This window comes from Lutra lutra, chromosome 2, assembly GCF_902655055.1.
Source record: "Lutra lutra chromosome 2, mLutLut1.2, whole genome shotgun sequence".
In the NCBI taxonomy this organism is placed as follows: domain Eukaryota; kingdom Metazoa; phylum Chordata; class Mammalia; order Carnivora; family Mustelidae; genus Lutra; species Lutra lutra.
The window spans coordinates 121,500,110-121,518,170 of record NC_062279.1 but is presented as its reverse complement, the minus strand read 5'-3'; the positions used below and the strand labels follow the sequence as shown (position 1 = coordinate 121,518,170).

The 18,061-nt window shown below is 38.9% G+C and overlaps 2 protein-coding genes across 5 annotated transcripts; one reads left to right on the top strand and one right to left on the bottom strand.

Moving 5' to 3' along the window:
• Positions 1-1,299: 1,299 nt before the first annotated feature.
• BBS12 (Bardet-Biedl syndrome 12) lies at positions 1,300-13,350 on the bottom strand. Of its 4 annotated transcripts, XM_047718375.1 has the most exons (4): positions 13,160-13,350; positions 11,871-12,044; positions 5,561-5,625; positions 1,300-3,773 (listed from the first exon to the last, which is right to left on the bottom strand). In XM_047718375.1, exon 4 carries the CDS (start codon positions 3,761-3,763, stop codon positions 1,622-1,624), a length of 2,142 nt encoding a protein of 713 aa, XP_047574331.1. In that variant the 5' UTR covers positions 3,764-3,773; positions 5,561-5,625; positions 11,871-12,044; positions 13,160-13,350; the 3' UTR covers positions 1,300-1,621. The 4 variants fall into 4 exon arrangements, with proteins under 4 accessions (XP_047574331.1, XP_047574329.1, XP_047574328.1 ...); XM_047718373.1 differs by lacking the exon at positions 11,871-12,044 and having other exon boundaries at positions 13,148-13,350; XM_047718372.1 differs by lacking the exon at positions 11,871-12,044.
• Positions 13,351-13,457: 107 nt separating this feature from the next.
• LOC125093354 (centrin-4-like) lies at positions 13,458-17,523 on the top strand. Its single transcript, XM_047718379.1, has 5 exons — positions 13,458-13,594; positions 14,790-14,936; positions 15,318-15,446; positions 16,256-16,393; positions 16,572-17,523. The coding sequence occupies exons 1-5, from the start codon at positions 13,592-13,594 to the stop codon at positions 16,659-16,661; spliced, it is 507 nt and encodes a 168-aa protein (XP_047574335.1). The 5' UTR covers positions 13,458-13,591; the 3' UTR covers positions 16,662-17,523.
• Positions 17,524-18,061: the final 538 nt, after the last annotated feature.

The window sequence follows — 18,061 nt, the reverse complement described above, 5'->3', positions numbered from 1 at the left end:
CTAAAAAGTTAATACGTGTAAAGACTTTAGAATAGTGCCTGGAACACCATAGGTAATCAATAACTTCATTACTACTGTTATTTCCCCAGAGCTTTTCTAATTTTCAACTCCACACATAGTTCAGTTCTTAAGACGTTCATTTAATGGCTTAGTGGCAAAAGAGTAAGACTTTGTTGGGATACACAGAATGCTATGGACTCTCAGCATCCTTGCATGTTCTTGCTGGGTTTGAGCTCTCTTTTTCCGGGCCATTTCTCAGGGATGTGTTTCCAGTGAGTAACCTTGAATGATGACATATCTCACTCCAGACCAAGAACAGGCTTACTTCCGCTTACTATAAAAGCTGTGATTTGCCTGAATTCAAGACCTTAGGGGACATGACTGAGGTCAGTAGCACAGATTGTTCATCCTGTTGCTCAGTCTGTTGATAGCAGCCTTAATTAACTGCTCTATGAAACCAACTGAATAGATCTGATATTGACTAAATAACCTGTTTATCAGATTAATCAGACTAGTAAACAGAGTGGCATTCTTACATGAAAATTCAAGCCTGGCCAAGAGCATTTCAAGTTAAGAAGTGAGTAGTTATGGGACGCCTGGGTGGCTCAGTTGGTTAAGCAGCTGCCTTCGGCTCAGGTCATGATCCCAGCGTCCTGGGATCGAGTCCCACATCGGGCTCCTTGCTTGGCAGCGAGCCTGCTTCTCCCTCTGCCTCTGCCTGCCACTCTGTCTGCCTGTGCTCACTCTCGCTTCTCTCTCTATGACAAATAAATAAATAAAATCTTTAAAAAAAAAAAAAAAAAAAAAAAAAAGAAGTGAGTAGTTGGAAGAGGCCATCCATTACGGGCTCTGAATGACACGGCATATTTTCTCGGTATGCCACCAATGCAAGGACCTGACCTATCTTTACCCAGTCCGTGTCTCAGGCTTGTGTTTACATTGAGCAACCTTGGGGCATGAGGTAACAACTCCCCTTGGGCAAAAAACAGGATTGTTTCCGGTTACTATAAAAGCAATCAATGCCCCAAGCTCAGTGTTCCTTTTCTGTAACACAACCCACTTTGTGTGCCCGCTTCCATCACTGGCCTTTTTTTTTTTTTTTTAAAAGATTTTATTTATTTGACAGAGAGAGATCACAAGTGGGCAGAGAGGCAAGCAGAGAGAGAGAGAGAGGAGGAAGCAGGCTCCCCACAGAGCAGAGAGCCCGATGTGGGACTCGATCCTAGGACCCTGAGATCATGACCTGAGCCGAAGGCAGAGGCTTAACCGCTGAGCCACCCAGGTGCCCCCATCACTGGCCTTTTATGTTGCTCTTATGGGGCTCAGAGAAATGGGAACTGATACAAACCAACAAGAAGCACTAGCTACTGCTTTCATCATGAATATCAAAGTGCACTGTCTCTGATCCAAGTATCTCGTGTATCTGTTGCATACCATGAAATGGTAACAGGCTAACAGGTAAGTTGGGTGAAATCTCAGACCCTGCAGTTATTGACAGACATCAACAATTTTCTTCTTGGTAAAGACTGGCACTATGACTTGGCTTGATTTATTATTAGGAAATTTATTATTAGCATGATACATTACAAAATCTTACTTTCCAAAGACTTAGCCAATAACACTACAAAAATAAAAAGCCCTCTGTTTCCTGTGAATTTAACTGTCTGTGTCCAAGTCCAGTAATAATTTCACTGTCTGTTTGAAGTACTAATAGTACTAAATCCAAAGCTCGGCGCCATGCCTCGGTCTTTGGTATAACGACGTCATAAATGCTTGGAATCTGTTCCAGTTTATTTGAAATGCCTGAATTAAAAATTCCACTATTTAGTTTACTATATTCATTCAAGATGTAAGATGAAGGAGAACCAGAGTCTGTAGCATTTTGTAGACGCTGTTGAATGAATGTGCTGGCTTCAAATTCTGATGAGCAACTGGCTGTGTTATATATGAGAGTTGAAAGGTATTTGTGCCACCCATTTGCAAGGCATTTAAGCACAGTTGATCTGTATAGTGCCAGAGAGGAGGCCAGCCAAGAGGAAGTATTAGGAAGCCATCCTGAACAAACGTAGTTTCTTTTATTCAGTGATTGCTTTGCAAGAATCTGAAGGTGGCTAAGGCACAAAAATTCAACTGCACCACCTCCAAGGAAGACCTTTTGCTCTTTTAGAGCATAATACAGACGATAGGCACAAGTCCAGAATCTATCTTCTTTGGTTTGCATCTGTGCAGTGACTGAGCTAGTGAGCACCACTGTAACCAGATTAATTCCTTCCGTTTTTATCATGATTGTGATTACGTTGATCTTATCTATGACATCTGAAGGAATACTTCTCCAGAAGGTCACAGAGACCCCACTGCCCACACAGTTTTCATTTACTTGTGTGATGTAGGTCACCTGTACTGCTCCCGAAGCTTCTGCAAAAGCCTGCATCACACTGCTATTCACGGACCCAAGTACCAACCGCTTACTGTGTATGCACTTTTCAGTTAAGTGTTCAGACACATTTCCTTGTACCAGGACGAGGTTCACGTTGAACTTAATTAATACCTGTAAGACATAATTTGTCCACAGTTCTTCTGTGGTGTCTTGTTGAACCCTCATGCTTTCCAGTACTGTGTTAATATTTGTAGCCTTACTAAACCCCAGGTGCCGATAATTCTCTGTGAGGTCACCCTCAATGAGAAGAATCCGGATAGGCTGATTCTGTAATTCCTTGATCAGAGTAGTATTAGATATTGATAGAACAGTGATAAATCCTGGACAGACACAAGAAAAACTTTCAGGTACACCTGGTAAACAACAAATGAAGATTCTGGAAATGTCAAACCTAAATGGCATCATACGGCTGCCTTGCTGCATACTTGCGTTCTGATACTGCAGCCGTACTGCTTCATCTACTAATTTCATGCTATGGTGATCTCCGTGACTCAAACCCATCTCCAACTCTACCAAATCACTGCATCTGTAAGTACTGGGAGTAGCTCCACCATGTTGTTCTAGAAATCCATCTGGTTTGTTTATCCACTGATTATTATCTGTCCTATTAAAATGCCTACTGTGGATTAGTATAGACTTTCCATAATGGCTGCCTGTGAGCAGACTGTTTTGCAGACTTTGAGGATTTTGTAGTGTATTTTTATCTGCTTCAACTTCAGTCTGAGATCTAAAGAGTTTAGTTGATCTAACAGGTATCCCAGCAAGACTGTAAAAGGTCAGTGATGGAGAGGTAACATCTTTGAGATCATGCTCTTTCTGTAAACCAGTATCTGAAGGGATTTGTAGAAAAGGACACAAACTGACACTAGATGTTTCAAGTCCAGAAAATGTCTTAGTGCTGTCTATATGGTCAAATACACTGTGGACAGGTACTTGAAGGGAAACTACCTCTTCAATGCAAGAGTTCAAGCCCTCTGACATTGCAGACACTATTAATGAAATGGGGACACCTAAATGGAGACATTCTTCAGCAGCACTGCTCCAGGCACCGATGAGAAACAAAAGAGTACTGGTTCCAGTTTTATATGTGTTATTTTGTGCTTGAACTGCTTCGTTGAGAAGTTGTCCCACTGCACTGGTTAAATCCAAACTTTCAAGAAGCCTTACTGTTGAACTGATTAACACACTTTCATGACACTCTGCATCTATAATAAATTTAGATAATTTTAATGGACCTAGGAAAGTTCTTCCTGTTCCTGCAAATGATGAAAGTTGTTGAAGTCCCATGTGCCTTCTTTTATTTATGACCCTGCAAGCCATCACCATGAGTCATCATCTGCAAATAAAATAAAAACTTGTAAATTTATTCAGTGTAATTCGTGGTTATAACTGCTTATAAAAGAAAAATCAGATATCGTCCCTGCCTTTGAGGGGTTTCTGGTATGTACAGTTTCCATTCAATAGGGTCAGTGCAATGATAACAGTACTATAATGATATTTCGATAAAGGTATGGGCATGTGGGGAAGGAATACTTCATCCAATAGGGGAAGTGGATCATGTAGGCAATGATTCTGGTAGTGTTCCCAGAAGAGGACAATGCTTGAAATGAGTCTTGAAGAATAATTTGAAAGAGTCAGCAAGTTGAAGGAGGGGGTAGTAAATGCACATATATGTGAAAAAACACAGTGTACTGGGGTAATATAAGTAGTTTAATTTTATAGAAATATGAAGAAAGTAGTAGGAAATGGAAGATGAAGCTCTAGAAGAGAAAAAGGGTTGGAACATGAGGGGCATTATGTGCCACGTCAAACCTGATCCTCTAATGGGAACCACGTAAGTGTTTTAAGTAGGGAAGATTAAGAAACAGCTTGATATAGAGTTTGAAAGCATGTGCTCTAGATCTAGAAGTCTGGATTTGAACTTGGCTCTAACACTTACTAGCTATGTAGACTTCAGCAAGTTATCTAACTACTCTACTCTGTCCACATCTGAAAAATAAGGACTATAACAGAAACTACCTTGTAGGGTTGTTATAAGGAGTAAAGGACTACAGTGTTCAGAACAACTCCAGGCACATAACCCCTTCTGAGTACTACTGTGACTACTGCTGCTGCTGCTAGTGTTTTGGATAGATTACCGTTCTGACAGCACGGAGAATGAACAGGGTAGGTGCCTCACTGGAGGCAGAAAAGCCAGCTAAGCATTATCTTTAGTTATCTAGATAGGGAATGTGGAAGAGGGATGCAGGTGAGAGGATGGACTAGGTTACTAATTAGAATGCAAAGGGGAAAAAAGTATTATTTAAAGGGAAGTTCAAAAGCAATTGGGCTTTTTCCACATACTATTTAAAAATCCACAACTAAAACCAGTAAGACTTAAAGAGAGAAACTTCAGTCCAATAAAAACTTTTTAACAAGTACCCCTTATTTGAAAAGCTGTCTATAATAAAATGACCTATCTTGCAAAGTATAAGCTCTCAAAGACTAGAACTAAAATTGTAGATAATATAAACTCTTCCAACTCCATGACTTTATAATTCTTTGAATGATATTTTTTGTCACAATCTTTTAAATCCAAAATATCAAAAAGCAAGCAATTCAGAGTTTTGCTTTTCATCTGATAAATTTGTTCCTATAATACCTGGATTCATCTTTGAAACTGAGGAGTGCCACTATTCGAGATACCTTAAGATCAGGAGGAAGCCATAACACAACTATTCCTCAAGAGTAGCCTCCTATAAGCTTTCAAGAACTAAGGGGAAAAGCTAATATAGCCAAGGAAAAGGTATAAAGATGAACTGTTTGTACTCAGTTTCAAATGCAAATGCTCTTTTGTGAAAATTTCAATTCTATAAAATAAAAATCAAACTCTTGATACATCCAGGCATATCTCATTTGATATGGCACCAATATATACTCTAGGACTCATACTCTAATCTCGAGACCCATTGTATCTTCAAATTATCTGATCTTACCATGTTTTCGCTGTCCCTCACTCCTCACCCCCATACTGTCAATTCTCTACTTATCCAGTTTAAATTCCTATCTGTCAATTATTACAATCACTCCCTTGCACATATATCCTCAAAAATCCTTATCCCACTTCAAGGTCACCCTACTCACCTTGCAAAGTCATCAATCTTGATGAAATCCAACTTTCTGTCTACTCCACACTCACCTTGCTGCAGCTGAAAATAAACACAAAAACAAACACAACCATGCTGTATCATTTCAAACCTCAACTGACCTTATTGTTGCTTGGCAATCTACTTCCCCAGTTCATTTATCTTTTTTTCCCCCCTTTTATAAAAGGTTATTGCTTTTGGGGTTCTATTTCTTAAAGTTTTGCCTACCCCGAGTACAAAAGATATTCTTCTATACTTCTTCTAAAAACGTTATGGTTTTTATGTCTATGTCTCATGTCTATGGATCTACCTTTCCTGGACATTCCATGTAAATAGAATCACACAGTATGTGACCTTTTCTGTCTGGCTTCTTTCACTGAGCATAATGTTTTTGAGGTTTATCCACATAATATTACGTATCAGTACTTCATTCCTTTTTATGGCTGAGTAATATTCCATTGTATGTATGTATCACCTTATTTATCTGTTGATGGACATTTCAGTTGTTTCTATCTTTTGACTACTGTGAATTGTGCTACTATGAACAGTTGTGTACAGGTGTCTGAGTATGTTTTCAATTCTTTTGGGTATACACCTAGGAGTGGTCACATGGTCATTTTATGTTTAACTTCCTGAGGAACTGCCAAACTGTCTTCTATAGCAGCTAAATCAGTTTACTTTCTCACTAGCAATACATAAGGGTTTCAATTTTTCCACATCCTTGTTGTATTGATTTCCTAGAGGTGCTGTACTGAATTACCAAAAGCTGGGTGCTTAAAACAATACATTTTTATTCTCTCATGGTTCTGGAGTCCAGAAATCTGAAATCAAGGTATCTGCAGGGCCTTGAATCCTCTGAAGGCTCTAGGGAAGGCTCTTCCAGTTTCTAGCTGGCTCCTGGAGGTCCATGGCTTTTCGTAAAAAACTCACTATCTGCTTTTTTTTTCATATGGTTTTCTTAAAAGGACACCATTCATTTTATTTAGGGTCAACCGTAATCTGGCATGACCTATCTTAACTAGCTACTTATATAAAGACTCTATTTCCAAATAAAATCATTCTGAGATTCTGGATGGACATGAGTTTTGGAGCGAACACTACTCAACCTAGTATGCTCACCAATACATATCTTCTGTTTTATGTTTTGTCTCTGTTTTTTAAACAACAGACATCCTATTAGAAGTGAAGTGATATTTCACTGTGGTTTTGATTTGCCTTCTCTAAAAACTAATGATGATAAGCATCTTTTCATGTACTGGCTGGCCATTTGGAGAAATATCCATTCAAATCTTTTGCCCATTTTAAAATTGGGTTGTCTTTTTGTTGTTGAACTGTAAGAATTCTTTGCATATTCTGGAAATTAGGACCTTATCAAAATACAATTTACAAATTTTCTCCCTCTGTAGGTTGTATTATCTACTTTTTTGATAATCACTTTGATGCATTAAAGTTTCCCATTTTAATAAAGCTGAATTTGTCTTTTTTTTCCTTTTGTTGCTCATGCTCTTGGTGTCATATCTAAGAATTTATTGCTAAATCCGAAGTCATAAAGATTTGACCCAGCGTTTTGAGTTTTATAGTTTTATATCTTATATTAAGTTCATTAACACATTTGATTTTTGTATATGGGATGAAGTAGGAGTCCAACTTTGCATTCGGATGTCAAATTGTCCCAGCATCATTTGTTGAAAGACTATTTTTCCCAATTGATGGTTTTGCATCTTTGTCAAAAGTCAATTTGGCAATAGATTTTGGGTTTATTTCTAGACTCTCAATTCTATATGATTGATCTATATGTCCATCCTTAAGCCAGGACCACATGATCCCATGACCCTGAGATCATCATGACTTGAGCTGAAACCAAGGGTCATATGTTTAACGGACTGAGCCACCCGGTGTCCAAGGACCACACTTTCTTGATTACTACAGCTTTGTGATGGGTTTTACACTGAGGGAGTGTAAATCCTCCAACTTAGCTCTTTTTGTTTTAGCTTTTACATTTATATTTATAATTCATCTTAAACTGATTTTTGTAAATGGCGTGAGGCAGGGGTCATTTTGTTTCCTCCTGGATATCCAGTTGCTCCAGAATAATTTGATGAAAAGACAAGCTTGAAAGGACTGGCTTTTTGCATGTTTTTTAATTTCTAACATGTTCTGAGAGCTTATTAAGTATGAGCCACTTTACATGCACTAGGTAATACAGTTCTCATAATATTATGAGGTATGTACATATTTAACCTATTAAAATGAAAAACAGATAAGTAACATACCAAATCTCAAACTAGTAAATAATAGATTTGTCTAATGCCAGAGTCCCATGCTATTAACTACTAAATAATAGTGCCTTCTGGCTGTCCCTCTACCCAATGTGATAGAGATTCACCTTCTCTCCTGCAGAATTTTCTGCTACATTTCCACTTCCAAACCTTCTTGCCTTCTTCCAAGCCTGTTTATATCCTTAAAATGGATATGCCCTTTTTCCCCCCCAAGCATCAGAATCTCTGTTTATGGTTTCCTCTTTATACTAAGTTTAAATCACAACATATTACTGTATTAACGGAAAACATAGGGAATGTAGAGCAAAAGGAAAAAGTCATGGGCTATTTCAAACTTATTTAAACTTTCAAAGTCTGTATTTAATTTATGTGAAAACAGTTTTCCCAGAAAAGACATGAAATTGTTTAAACAAAACTAATCTACAAGCAAAAAGTTACATGAAACTGATCTCAAAATATTCAGTTATATCACTTATATGTGGAACCTAAAAAACAAACCAAACAGAACAGGCAGAAACAGACCCATAAATACACAGAACACACTGGTGATAGCTAGAGGGAAGAGGTGTAGGGGATGGGCAAAAAGGGGTGAAAGGGAGTAGGAGGTATAGGCTTCTAATTATGGAATGAATAAGTAACATGGATGAAAGGAAGAGCATGAAGAATATAGTCAATGGTATTGTAATAACATTGTACGATGGCAGATGGTAGCTACACTTGTGATAAGCATAGCATAACATATAGAGTTGTCGAATCAGTATGCTGTACACCTGAAACGAATAGAATATTTTATATTTAATAAAATATGAACAAACAAATATTCAAGAAAAATGCTATTTCAGCATTTGAAGACTCTATTCCAAGTTCCAGCAGCAATTAAAAAAAAAGTCTTAGCATTCCTAAGTTGGGAAAAGCTCCTAAATAATTATTTTGTAAAGATTAATTAATTACCATAAAATAAAAATGCAAACAAAAATCCCTCATCTTCTAAAAAGTTGAGTAACAGGCATGGTGAAATAGGTAATTTCAAAGGAAAAAAAAAACCTTTTCTTGGCACTGAATTGACACTCTGATTTTTGTTCCGCCATACATCAGCACCAATGTTTTCCAAAACAGCTGTTTTATTATTGGGTTTCCTAACAACTTTACTTGCCAGCTTAATGTTTAACTTTCTAAACGTGTAACAGAAGCACAGACACACTACTTCACTGGGTTTTGACATCAAAAGCATCCTTCTTTTCCTAGTATGATGTCTAGTCCTGTTTAAGGCATTTGGTCTAGAATACCAAGACATGCAATACTTTTCAGGAGTTGAATTTTTAAAAATATTAATATTTTCTGACAGGTATGATTAGCTTTCTTCATTATCAAAATGAACAGTTTGTATATCACCAGTCTTTCCCAATATAGCAGTCTAATCATATTCCATTACTTAAAAACCTTCAACTTGGAACATAAAAGTTTTTACTCCTTTGTCTGACACAGGATCCCCTTTTAAAAAATCAGCTCAGGTCATTTCACTCCTCTGCTCAAAATCTTGCAAAGCCTTCCCATTTCACTAGGAATGAAAATCAAGGTCCTAATAAAGCCCTAATAATCTGCACTGCTCCCTCTTACCCTTCTTTTGTTTCCTACTACTCTATCCTCAAGCAGTCTGCAAGTCATGCTCCCTAACTTAGAGTTTCTGTTCTAGTTATTCCCTCTTTCTGGGATGTTCATCCCTGAGAAATCTGTTGCCTTACCACCTCTAAATATTTACTCAAATTTACTCTTTTCAGTGAGGTCTACCATGGAGCACGCTATCTAATATCACGAACTCCACTTTTCCCTCTACACTTGGATTCCCTTTAACTGCTCTACTTCCTTTTTTCCATAACACTTAGCACTTTATAAAGTAGTACAAAGTTTATGTATGTATTTATTATGTATGACCATCTCCCTCTGTTAGAATGTAATTCCCAGGAGGACAATTTTAGTCACTGAGGTATACCACGTACCAAGAATATTGTCTGACACACTGCTGACAATAAATATTTGGTGAGCACATGGTTTTCACCATAGTTGCTATCTTAACTTTAAGTACAAAACTGACAAGATTAAACAGAAGCCATTGTCAGTATTACTCCACCAAAATTTAAGTTCCAATCACCTTTACAGTTGACATGATTCCTATTTGGTACTGCCTTAGTTGAGACCCTTTAATTGCTTCCAAAATGGTTCCTCCTTCACATGGTTGTCAGAATTATCTTTGCAAAACACAAACCCAATCAAAGTACTCCATTGCCTAAAAACATCTATTTATCTTAGAAAATAAAATCTTCACTCCTTAGTTTGACACAGGTGTCCCGTAATCGGACCTCAACGTAATTTATGACTCATTTCCCACCTTTCCTTATATACCCTAAGATCTTGAGACACATTAGAACATACATTTATTTTCATATTTACACATGCTATATTCACATTTGAATATCCTACCCTTTCTTCACCTTGGCAAATGCTATATATTTTTCATGACCCAAGGCAAATGCCACATTTTTAAAAATGTTATTTATTTATTTGAGAGAGAGAGAAAGAGAGAGAGGGAGGATGAGTGGGCGAAGGAGCAGAGGGAGGAGAAGCAGATTCCCTGCTGAGCAGGGAGCCTCCTGCAGGGCTCCACATTTTTTTTTTTTTTTAAAGATTTTACTTATTTATTTGGCAGAGATCACAAGTAGGCAGACAGGCAGGCGGGGAGGAAGCAGGCTTCCTGCTGAGCAGAGAGCCAGATACGGGGCTCCATCCCAGGACGCTGAGATTATGACCTGAGCAGAAGGCAGAGGCTTAACCCACTGAGCCACCCAGGTGCCCCAGGGCTCCACATTTTTGATACAACCTTATCCATTGCCCCAGGAAGTAGTGCCTCCTTCCAGTGCTCATGCACTTCCCACACACATCTACTAAAGCACTTAGCGCCCGGAATTTAAAACTCTCTATATATGTCTGTGCCTTTCTCCCCTACTAATCTGTGGGTTCCTTACTTTTATTCATCTTTATCCTCTACACTCAGTTCCTTTCAAACTCACCCAGTAGCTGGCACAATATAAGACATGTGGAAAGCATTAAGTAAATTTAGTAGAATTAAGAGTGCCAATGAATTTAATATTTTCCTAGACTAATTATTATTATTACTACTGTTTTACAATACAATTGGATTAGTAACAGCTATTTTTCAAGACTAAGTACTCTCTAGACCCAAGACCTAGGAATTGTAATCTGAGACTATAATAAAAAAACCATTTTACTAGAAGTTAATTTCCCAAATATAAGAGCCTAAATCACAAAGCGATGTAAAAGCAGGTTAACAGCAGGTTAATATTACTCAGACTTGTAATTGCCATAAGATCAAAACTGATTAAGGTTAGAATTTGGTTCTATATATTTGGTCACTATTCATTTCTGGGTCTCAGAAATCCTCTTAATATTAGTAGTAAAGATGAAGAAAATGTCCTTAAAACTCATCAAGAGCAACTTTCCTGGTGAGGTTAATGGCCTGAAAAATCAAAATACAAATAACCCTTAAAATCTAGGGGTTAGGGACAGGACTCCGACCACTGCACAACTGAAAATCCAAATGTAACTCTTGACTCCCTCAAAACTTAACTACACTTAACTACTAATAGCCTACTGTCGTTTGGAAGCCTTACAGATAACAAAAACAGTGAATTAACACATATTTTATATGTTACATGTGTTATATGCTGTATTCTTACAATAATACCTTAAAAAAACTTTTTTTTCAGTATCTCTAGGCTACAAGTTTCAACAGGGAGTTTTTTCAAATTGTGGCAAATCTCAAAAAAAAAAAAAAAAAATCCATGTATAAGTAGGCCCACACAGTTCAAATCCTTGTTGTTTAAGGGTCTACTGCATTATAATTAAGTCAATGAACATTCTACTTAATTCACAAAATATCTTGAACTTGAATAATTTTAATTTCCACTGGGACTTTATACAGAAAAATCACTTCTAATTTTAGAATAACCTTACCTATTTTCCAGAATCCTAATATGTTGTTTATGATTACAAAGCTTGGGTGTCTGACTGGGATAGAATGTGAACCAGACAGGATGATGGTTTTGGAAAATGTGCCATGCTTCTACATACTTCATACAGTATGAACCGTGATTCAACAATGCGGTTTGCACATTTTTCTTGCCCTGCCTTCAAGGAGATAAGTGGGGAAAAAAATTGGGCAAAAGTTAATGTTCCTCATAAATCCACTGCTGGAGAGTCCAGTATGATTTTTGGAAAATAAAGTACTTACTCTGCAGAAGGTACCGCAGGAGGCATAAAAACAGTCCTGATGTGTAAGAAATTAGGGCTAGAAGTTTTAAGAGAATATCACCTCTTCATTTCTACCAGGAAGTGAGAGGTCCACCTCATTCTCTCCCACCCTTGGCCTGGTCCCTGACCAGATTCACGACTGGGAGAGTCAACAAGTCTGCCCCTCTGGGCAAGAATTTGCTTTGATTTACAGTAGTTATAGGCTTCTAAATCTCAGCAGTTAACTGAATCAACTGGATTATCAGGCTACTTTTTTTTTTTCTTTTAAGATTTTATTTATTTATTTGACAGAGATCACAAGTAGGCAGAGAGACAGGCAGAGAGAGGAGGAAGCAGGCTCCCCGCGGAGCAGAGAGCCCGATGCAGGGCTCGATTCCAGAACCCCAGGATCATGACCCCAGCCAAAGGCAGAGGCTTTAAACCACTGAGCCACCCAGGTACCCCTATCAGGCTACTTCTGTCTGATTCATGACTATGGATTTATGCAGGATATGGCTGGAAAGCTGGCCAAATCTTGGGATTCAACCACAGGAATGGCTGAGGGTGAGAGTAGGGGGGATAGGTGTCTGATCGTAATTATAATTGGAGCCAAAGTTCTTCCCGGCAAATAAATACTACAACATGATTAAAAACTTTCGTATGCAGTGAATTTTGGCGCATCCGGACGCCCACACTGTCCCCTTGCCCAATTCCTTCCAGCCATTCGGCTACAGCGCCAGAATCCCTCCGGACCAGATAAGAGGAAAATGCTAAAGGCCAAGCCCCGGCAATGTGGAGGCGGAGAAATAGCTAGCGGCTCCGGGGAAGGTCCGTCCCCTCCACCTCTGTTAATTCCAGCCGGACGGTAAGCCTAAACTGGACCAATTTAGCCGGCCCGGCAGGCCCCGGACTCTCATCCTTTCCCGGGGTATGAAAAGGTCAAAAAAGCAAATAAAGGCTCTCATCGTCTGCACTAAAGACTTGGGAGTCGGTGGAAGCACCTCGTTACTAACCTCGCTCTTTTCTCCATCTTCACGCGGGGCTTCAGATCCCACCTTCTCACCTGGCATTAGGATATCTAACCACCGGGACGAAGCAGCCGCCTTCTCCGCCCGCATTTTGCGCATGTGCGAAGCGGAGCGAGCCTGCCGGTTGGGTGGGTTTGGTTGCTAAGATACCAGAGGGAAAGTTCTGCTTAACGGCCCCTAAGAAAGGCAGAGCGTTACTCTATTGGTAAAGAGGAGAGAGAGAGGGTGGGCTTCAAGGGCCTTCTTTTCTAACCATTGGGTAGAATAACTGTCAATCAGCAGGCAGGCCTGGGTGGGCGGGGCTGCTTGAGGGGGTGGTGACAGCGGCCTTAGCAACGGTTTCTGAACTGTGTAGACTGCAGTTGGGCTTCGCGGCTGGCGGCTGGGAGGTCCCGGCTGACCTCACTGGTTGGTGACATGGTGAGTGCCACGCCGTAACCCCTTGCGGGCCGAGGCTAAAGCTGAAGTTTCAACCCGGAGCAAGGAAGGAATTTTGTTTGGTTTATGAAATGTGTTATTCGTCCCCTGATCCTCGAGTGTCATGTAATAACCGTTCCTCTCGTGGCAAACTTAGAAGCATGATGGCCGCGGCTCTAGAGACGCAGGAGCGGGCCTCCAGTTCATTCGTTCTTTGTCGTCCCCACCAACCGCTGATACCAGCGCTCGATCGGTTCCGTGACGGAAACAGAAACCATTGGTTAGCCAGAAAAGAACTGGATACAGAGAAGAAGAGGCTGAGAAACTGTTGGAAGGTCTAGGCCTCTAGGAAAGAGGTCCTGAGCTCCGAAAAAGCGGCCGGGGTTGGGAAGGTTAAGGTTCTGAGGGGTCGGAACTGCGCTCCTGTGCATCTGCAGTCCGGGGACCAAGAATCCGCCGCTGCCACCACGTGAGCCAGGAGATGAGGCGCTTAGGAACATGATGTCCGGTTGCCATCTCGGCCGCCGCTGATTCTTAACCCGAAGCTGGAGATGGGATAGTGAAGTAAGGCTGCAAAATCCGAAGAGTAACTCTGTGACCTTGCTTGTCAGCGGAAGATGGCACATAGGAAGATGACCTCCACTTTACCTGGATGCTGATAATTGGCCCAATATTTATTCCTACTCCGATCCCTGGAGTAGTTTTTCACCTGGACAATGTAGTTTTTTTTTTTTCCCCCCCATTACTCAGCTTCTGCAATATAGAAAAGTACGCTAAAAGGTGGGAAAGGGTTTTGTTTCAATCAAACATATCCCACAAAATAAATTTTATTATGAGACATATAGGCCTAGATGAAAGGTGTGCCTTAGACATTACTTTTCAGATATACCAAGTAGGGCCCGTCGTATTCGGACATAACATCTACCGTTGGAGCATGCGTGCCTTTGCCTCTTCTCTCTCTCAAAAAGCTCTAGTTTGAAGGAAGAACTTAAGTGGTAAAAAGAACCAGACTTTCCACCAAGATATTAATATCTAAAAGCATAAATGTTAGCAAAGGGAAAAGGGGGAAATTGCTGATGGTTGTTATGTAGTAGGGAATAGGGTTCTTCAATAGGCTTATTATATTTATCATCGATTATTCAGGTCTGCTAAGTTTTCCAGTTACATAGTTGTTCATGCACATATGTATTTATTACAGGCATCCAACTACTGCACAGGTTCAGACCAATGGAAGAAAAGAGCAGCAAAACTTGAACCGAATGAAACCCAAAAGCAAGAAATTAAAGAGGCCTTTGATTTATTTGATGTTGATGGGTCTGGAACCATAGATGTGAAAGAACTGAAGGTTTTAAAATTACTTTTAATTCTAAAATATTTTAAAAACCATTTACTTGTGGCAGTCTTTCGATCTTTAACAGCAGCTGTTAAGAACTTGTGATAAAATCTCTTCAGTGTGGATACCTACACCTTCAGTATACATACCTGCCTCATACTAATATAGTATCTCGTTAGGCATTTTATTCTTGTTTTATGAATGAGTACAGCAAAACTCAGGAAGTGACAAAGACATATCCTATGGCACAGTAGGATTGCAACCTAGGCCTGCTGACTTGTCTTTCTAGGTTTATGCCTAGTCCATAATAAAAAAGAGAAAATCTAGTCATTAATAGGTAATTTAAGAGCTAGGAATGAGATTGTGGTATAATTTATTTGCTTCCTATTTCAGATTGCCATGCAAGCCTTAGGATTTGATCCAAAGAAAGAAGAAATTAAAAAAATGATAGCTGAAATCGACAAAGAAGGATTTGGCACCATTACTTTTGAAGATTTTTTTGCCATAATGAGTGTAAAAATGGTATAGTAGTGATTTTGTTTTTCAAAGAAATACAAGCAATAGCCTTCTACATTTTTTTGAACAATCAGAGGTTTCACAGAGGAAGAATTGGAACTAGGTTTTTCAAGATGGGTAGGATTTACATAGACAGGAATAGCAAGATTAAAGATGTTTTCAGGATAATAATGAAGACTGTCTCATGTGGAGAAGGTTGTTAGGAAATAATAAGGATAGATGGCTGGATAGAGAGAATGGGGTCAGCATTTTGAAGCCTTGAACTCAGCAAACATTGAGAGAGCACTGGGTGAGACAAGCTCTGTGTTGTCTCAGAGCTTACATTTTTGATAATGGGTATCAGTTACTGGTGTTAATAAGAGATACAGTCTCTTTATCACCCTTGCCTCTTCCACTTTAACAAGCCCTGAATATAGATACCTTGAGAGCAAATATGAGAGCATTGGAATAATTGTTAAAAGTTATAGCAGTACTGGGATGCCTGGGTGGCTCAGTTGGTTAAGCAGCTGCCTTCGGCTCAGGTCATGATCCCAGCATCCTGGGATCGAGTCCCACATCGGGCTCCTTGCTTGGCGGGGAGCCTGCTTCTCCCTCTGCCTCTGCCTGCCATTCTGTCCGCCTGTGCTCGCTCTCTCTCCCTCTCTCTCTGACAAAAAAAAAAAAAAAAAAAAATCTTAAAAAAAAAAAAAGTTATAGCAGTACAGTCAGAACTCAGTTACTTGGTACATTGCTGCTCTAGACCTCAAACATCCATAAGTCCAGTTTGATAGAATAAATGAAAGATCAATGACATTTAATTGCTTATGTTTTTAAAGAGTGAAAAAAATGAAAAAGAAGAAATACTGAAGGCTTTCAAATTATTTGATGATGATGATACTGGAAGCATAACACTAAACAATATCAAGAGGGTTGCTAAGGAATTGGGGGAAAATTTAACAGATGATGAACTTAAGGTAATTTTTTACTTTTATAATTATAATTTATATATAATTTATAGTTTATAGTTATAATTTATAGTCTTAATTAAGTTGGACTCAAATACATTCAGAATAAAATTTGTGCATTTGAATAGTCATTTATGTCATTCATTTTTAATGATTTCACATACCATATTTACATTTTATTTTACAGGAAATGCTTGATGAGGCTGATCGTGATAGGGATGGAGAGATAAATGAGGAAGAATTTTTGAGAATGATGAAAAGGACCACTCTTTATTAATACTTTTTTTTATTCCTTCTGGAAAGTTGTTAACAACTTCGTATTTGCTATATGGTTCTATCATATCTGAATGTATTATCAATTTTTAGTTTATATGCACAGATTGGTCTCTTGATGTCTAATCCATGTGAGAAGTTTCATGTTTCTACCAATCTTTTGTTAAATCCATAGCATCAAGAGACAAAATGTAATGATTTCTGTGAACCATGGATCTCAAACCAGTATTAATTCTAACTGCTACTTTTAGAGCTCTAGGGTCTAAAGACTTAGAATTTTTTTAAGTTTAATGAAACTGACCCCACATCCAAATGAATTTTGCAAACAAGCAATTAGTTTCCCTATTATTTTCCTTTTGTGCAACTCTTTAAATCTGATAAATATTTGCTTTTTAATCAGTTATTCAGATATGTTAAGTATTAAGTAAAATTGCCTAGCACTATATTATTTGCTAGTTTTTCTCTTATAAGGAAATTCAAAGCAGCACTGTACTGTGTAGATTTTCCTATAAGTTTGACCCCTCATGTGAGCATTTAATCTGCATGGGAGGTGCTAGGGATTTTACACATGTTATCTCAGTGTTACAACTTAGAAGCTGGTAGTATTAGCTCCATTTTACTACATAGGAGAAAACTAAAGTTCAGAGAACTTAAAAATTGCCCAGTTGTTCATAGATAATAAATAAAACATGGATAAATCTTGGATCGTTATGCTTCACTATGCAGCTTCCCTATAGAAAACAAAAATCTCAGGATAACTTAAATATATATTTTCTAACTCATTTAATATTATGACTCTTGTAATTTAACTTTGTTTTTGTTTTGTTTTTTTTTATGAAAGAACCAAACTGTTGGGAAAGGCAGTCTCAAGATACAGCCTTTTGATCTCCCACTGGGTCACACAAGACTGGGCCTTGGGCCTGGAACACTTCCTTACTGAGAGAGTGTCTCTACAGCTTATGCTGGAATTGTCTGTGAATATTTTTCCATTTCAGACTCCATGTGTACTTTTTTCTGCTTAAAGATGTGTATAATATGGTGCCTGTGTGTGTGTGTGTGTGTGTGTGTGTGTGTGTGTGTGTAATATGGCACCTGGCAAACCCTGCTTTGGAAACGGGATGTCCCCTTCAAAGAGGGTGAGGTCCTGCTGCACAACAAGATGGCTATTTACAGGACACTTGCCATATATTGGCTTCTGGGAGGGACCTGCTGGCCATGGGAAACCTCCATTCACTACCGAAACTGATACTGCTCTGTCTCTTCCCTATATGAGTGAAACATTATTCCAACCAGTAGTTGATGCATTGTTTCTTCCTTGGCAATTAAACTGATAGCAAGATTCAGTGGAAGAAGACCTCAGGTTTCTGCTCCTGATAATAGGCAACAGATGCCACTTGCTGGGAT

Excerpts from the sequence above, each read along its gene's own strand:
- BBS12 (XM_047718373.1), bottom strand. The coding sequence starts at position 3,763 with ATGGTGATGGCTTGCAGGGTCATAAATAAAAGAAGGCACATGGGACTT.
- LOC125093354 (XM_047718379.1), top strand. Across the intron at positions 14,937-15,317 it reads TAGATGTGAAAGAACTGAAG|ATTGCCATGCAAGCCTTAGG; the intron begins GTTTTAAAATTA and ends TTCCTATTTCAG. Across the intron at positions 16,394-16,571 it reads TAACAGATGATGAACTTAAG|GAAATGCTTGATGAGGCTGA; the intron begins GTAATTTTTTAC and ends TTTATTTTACAG.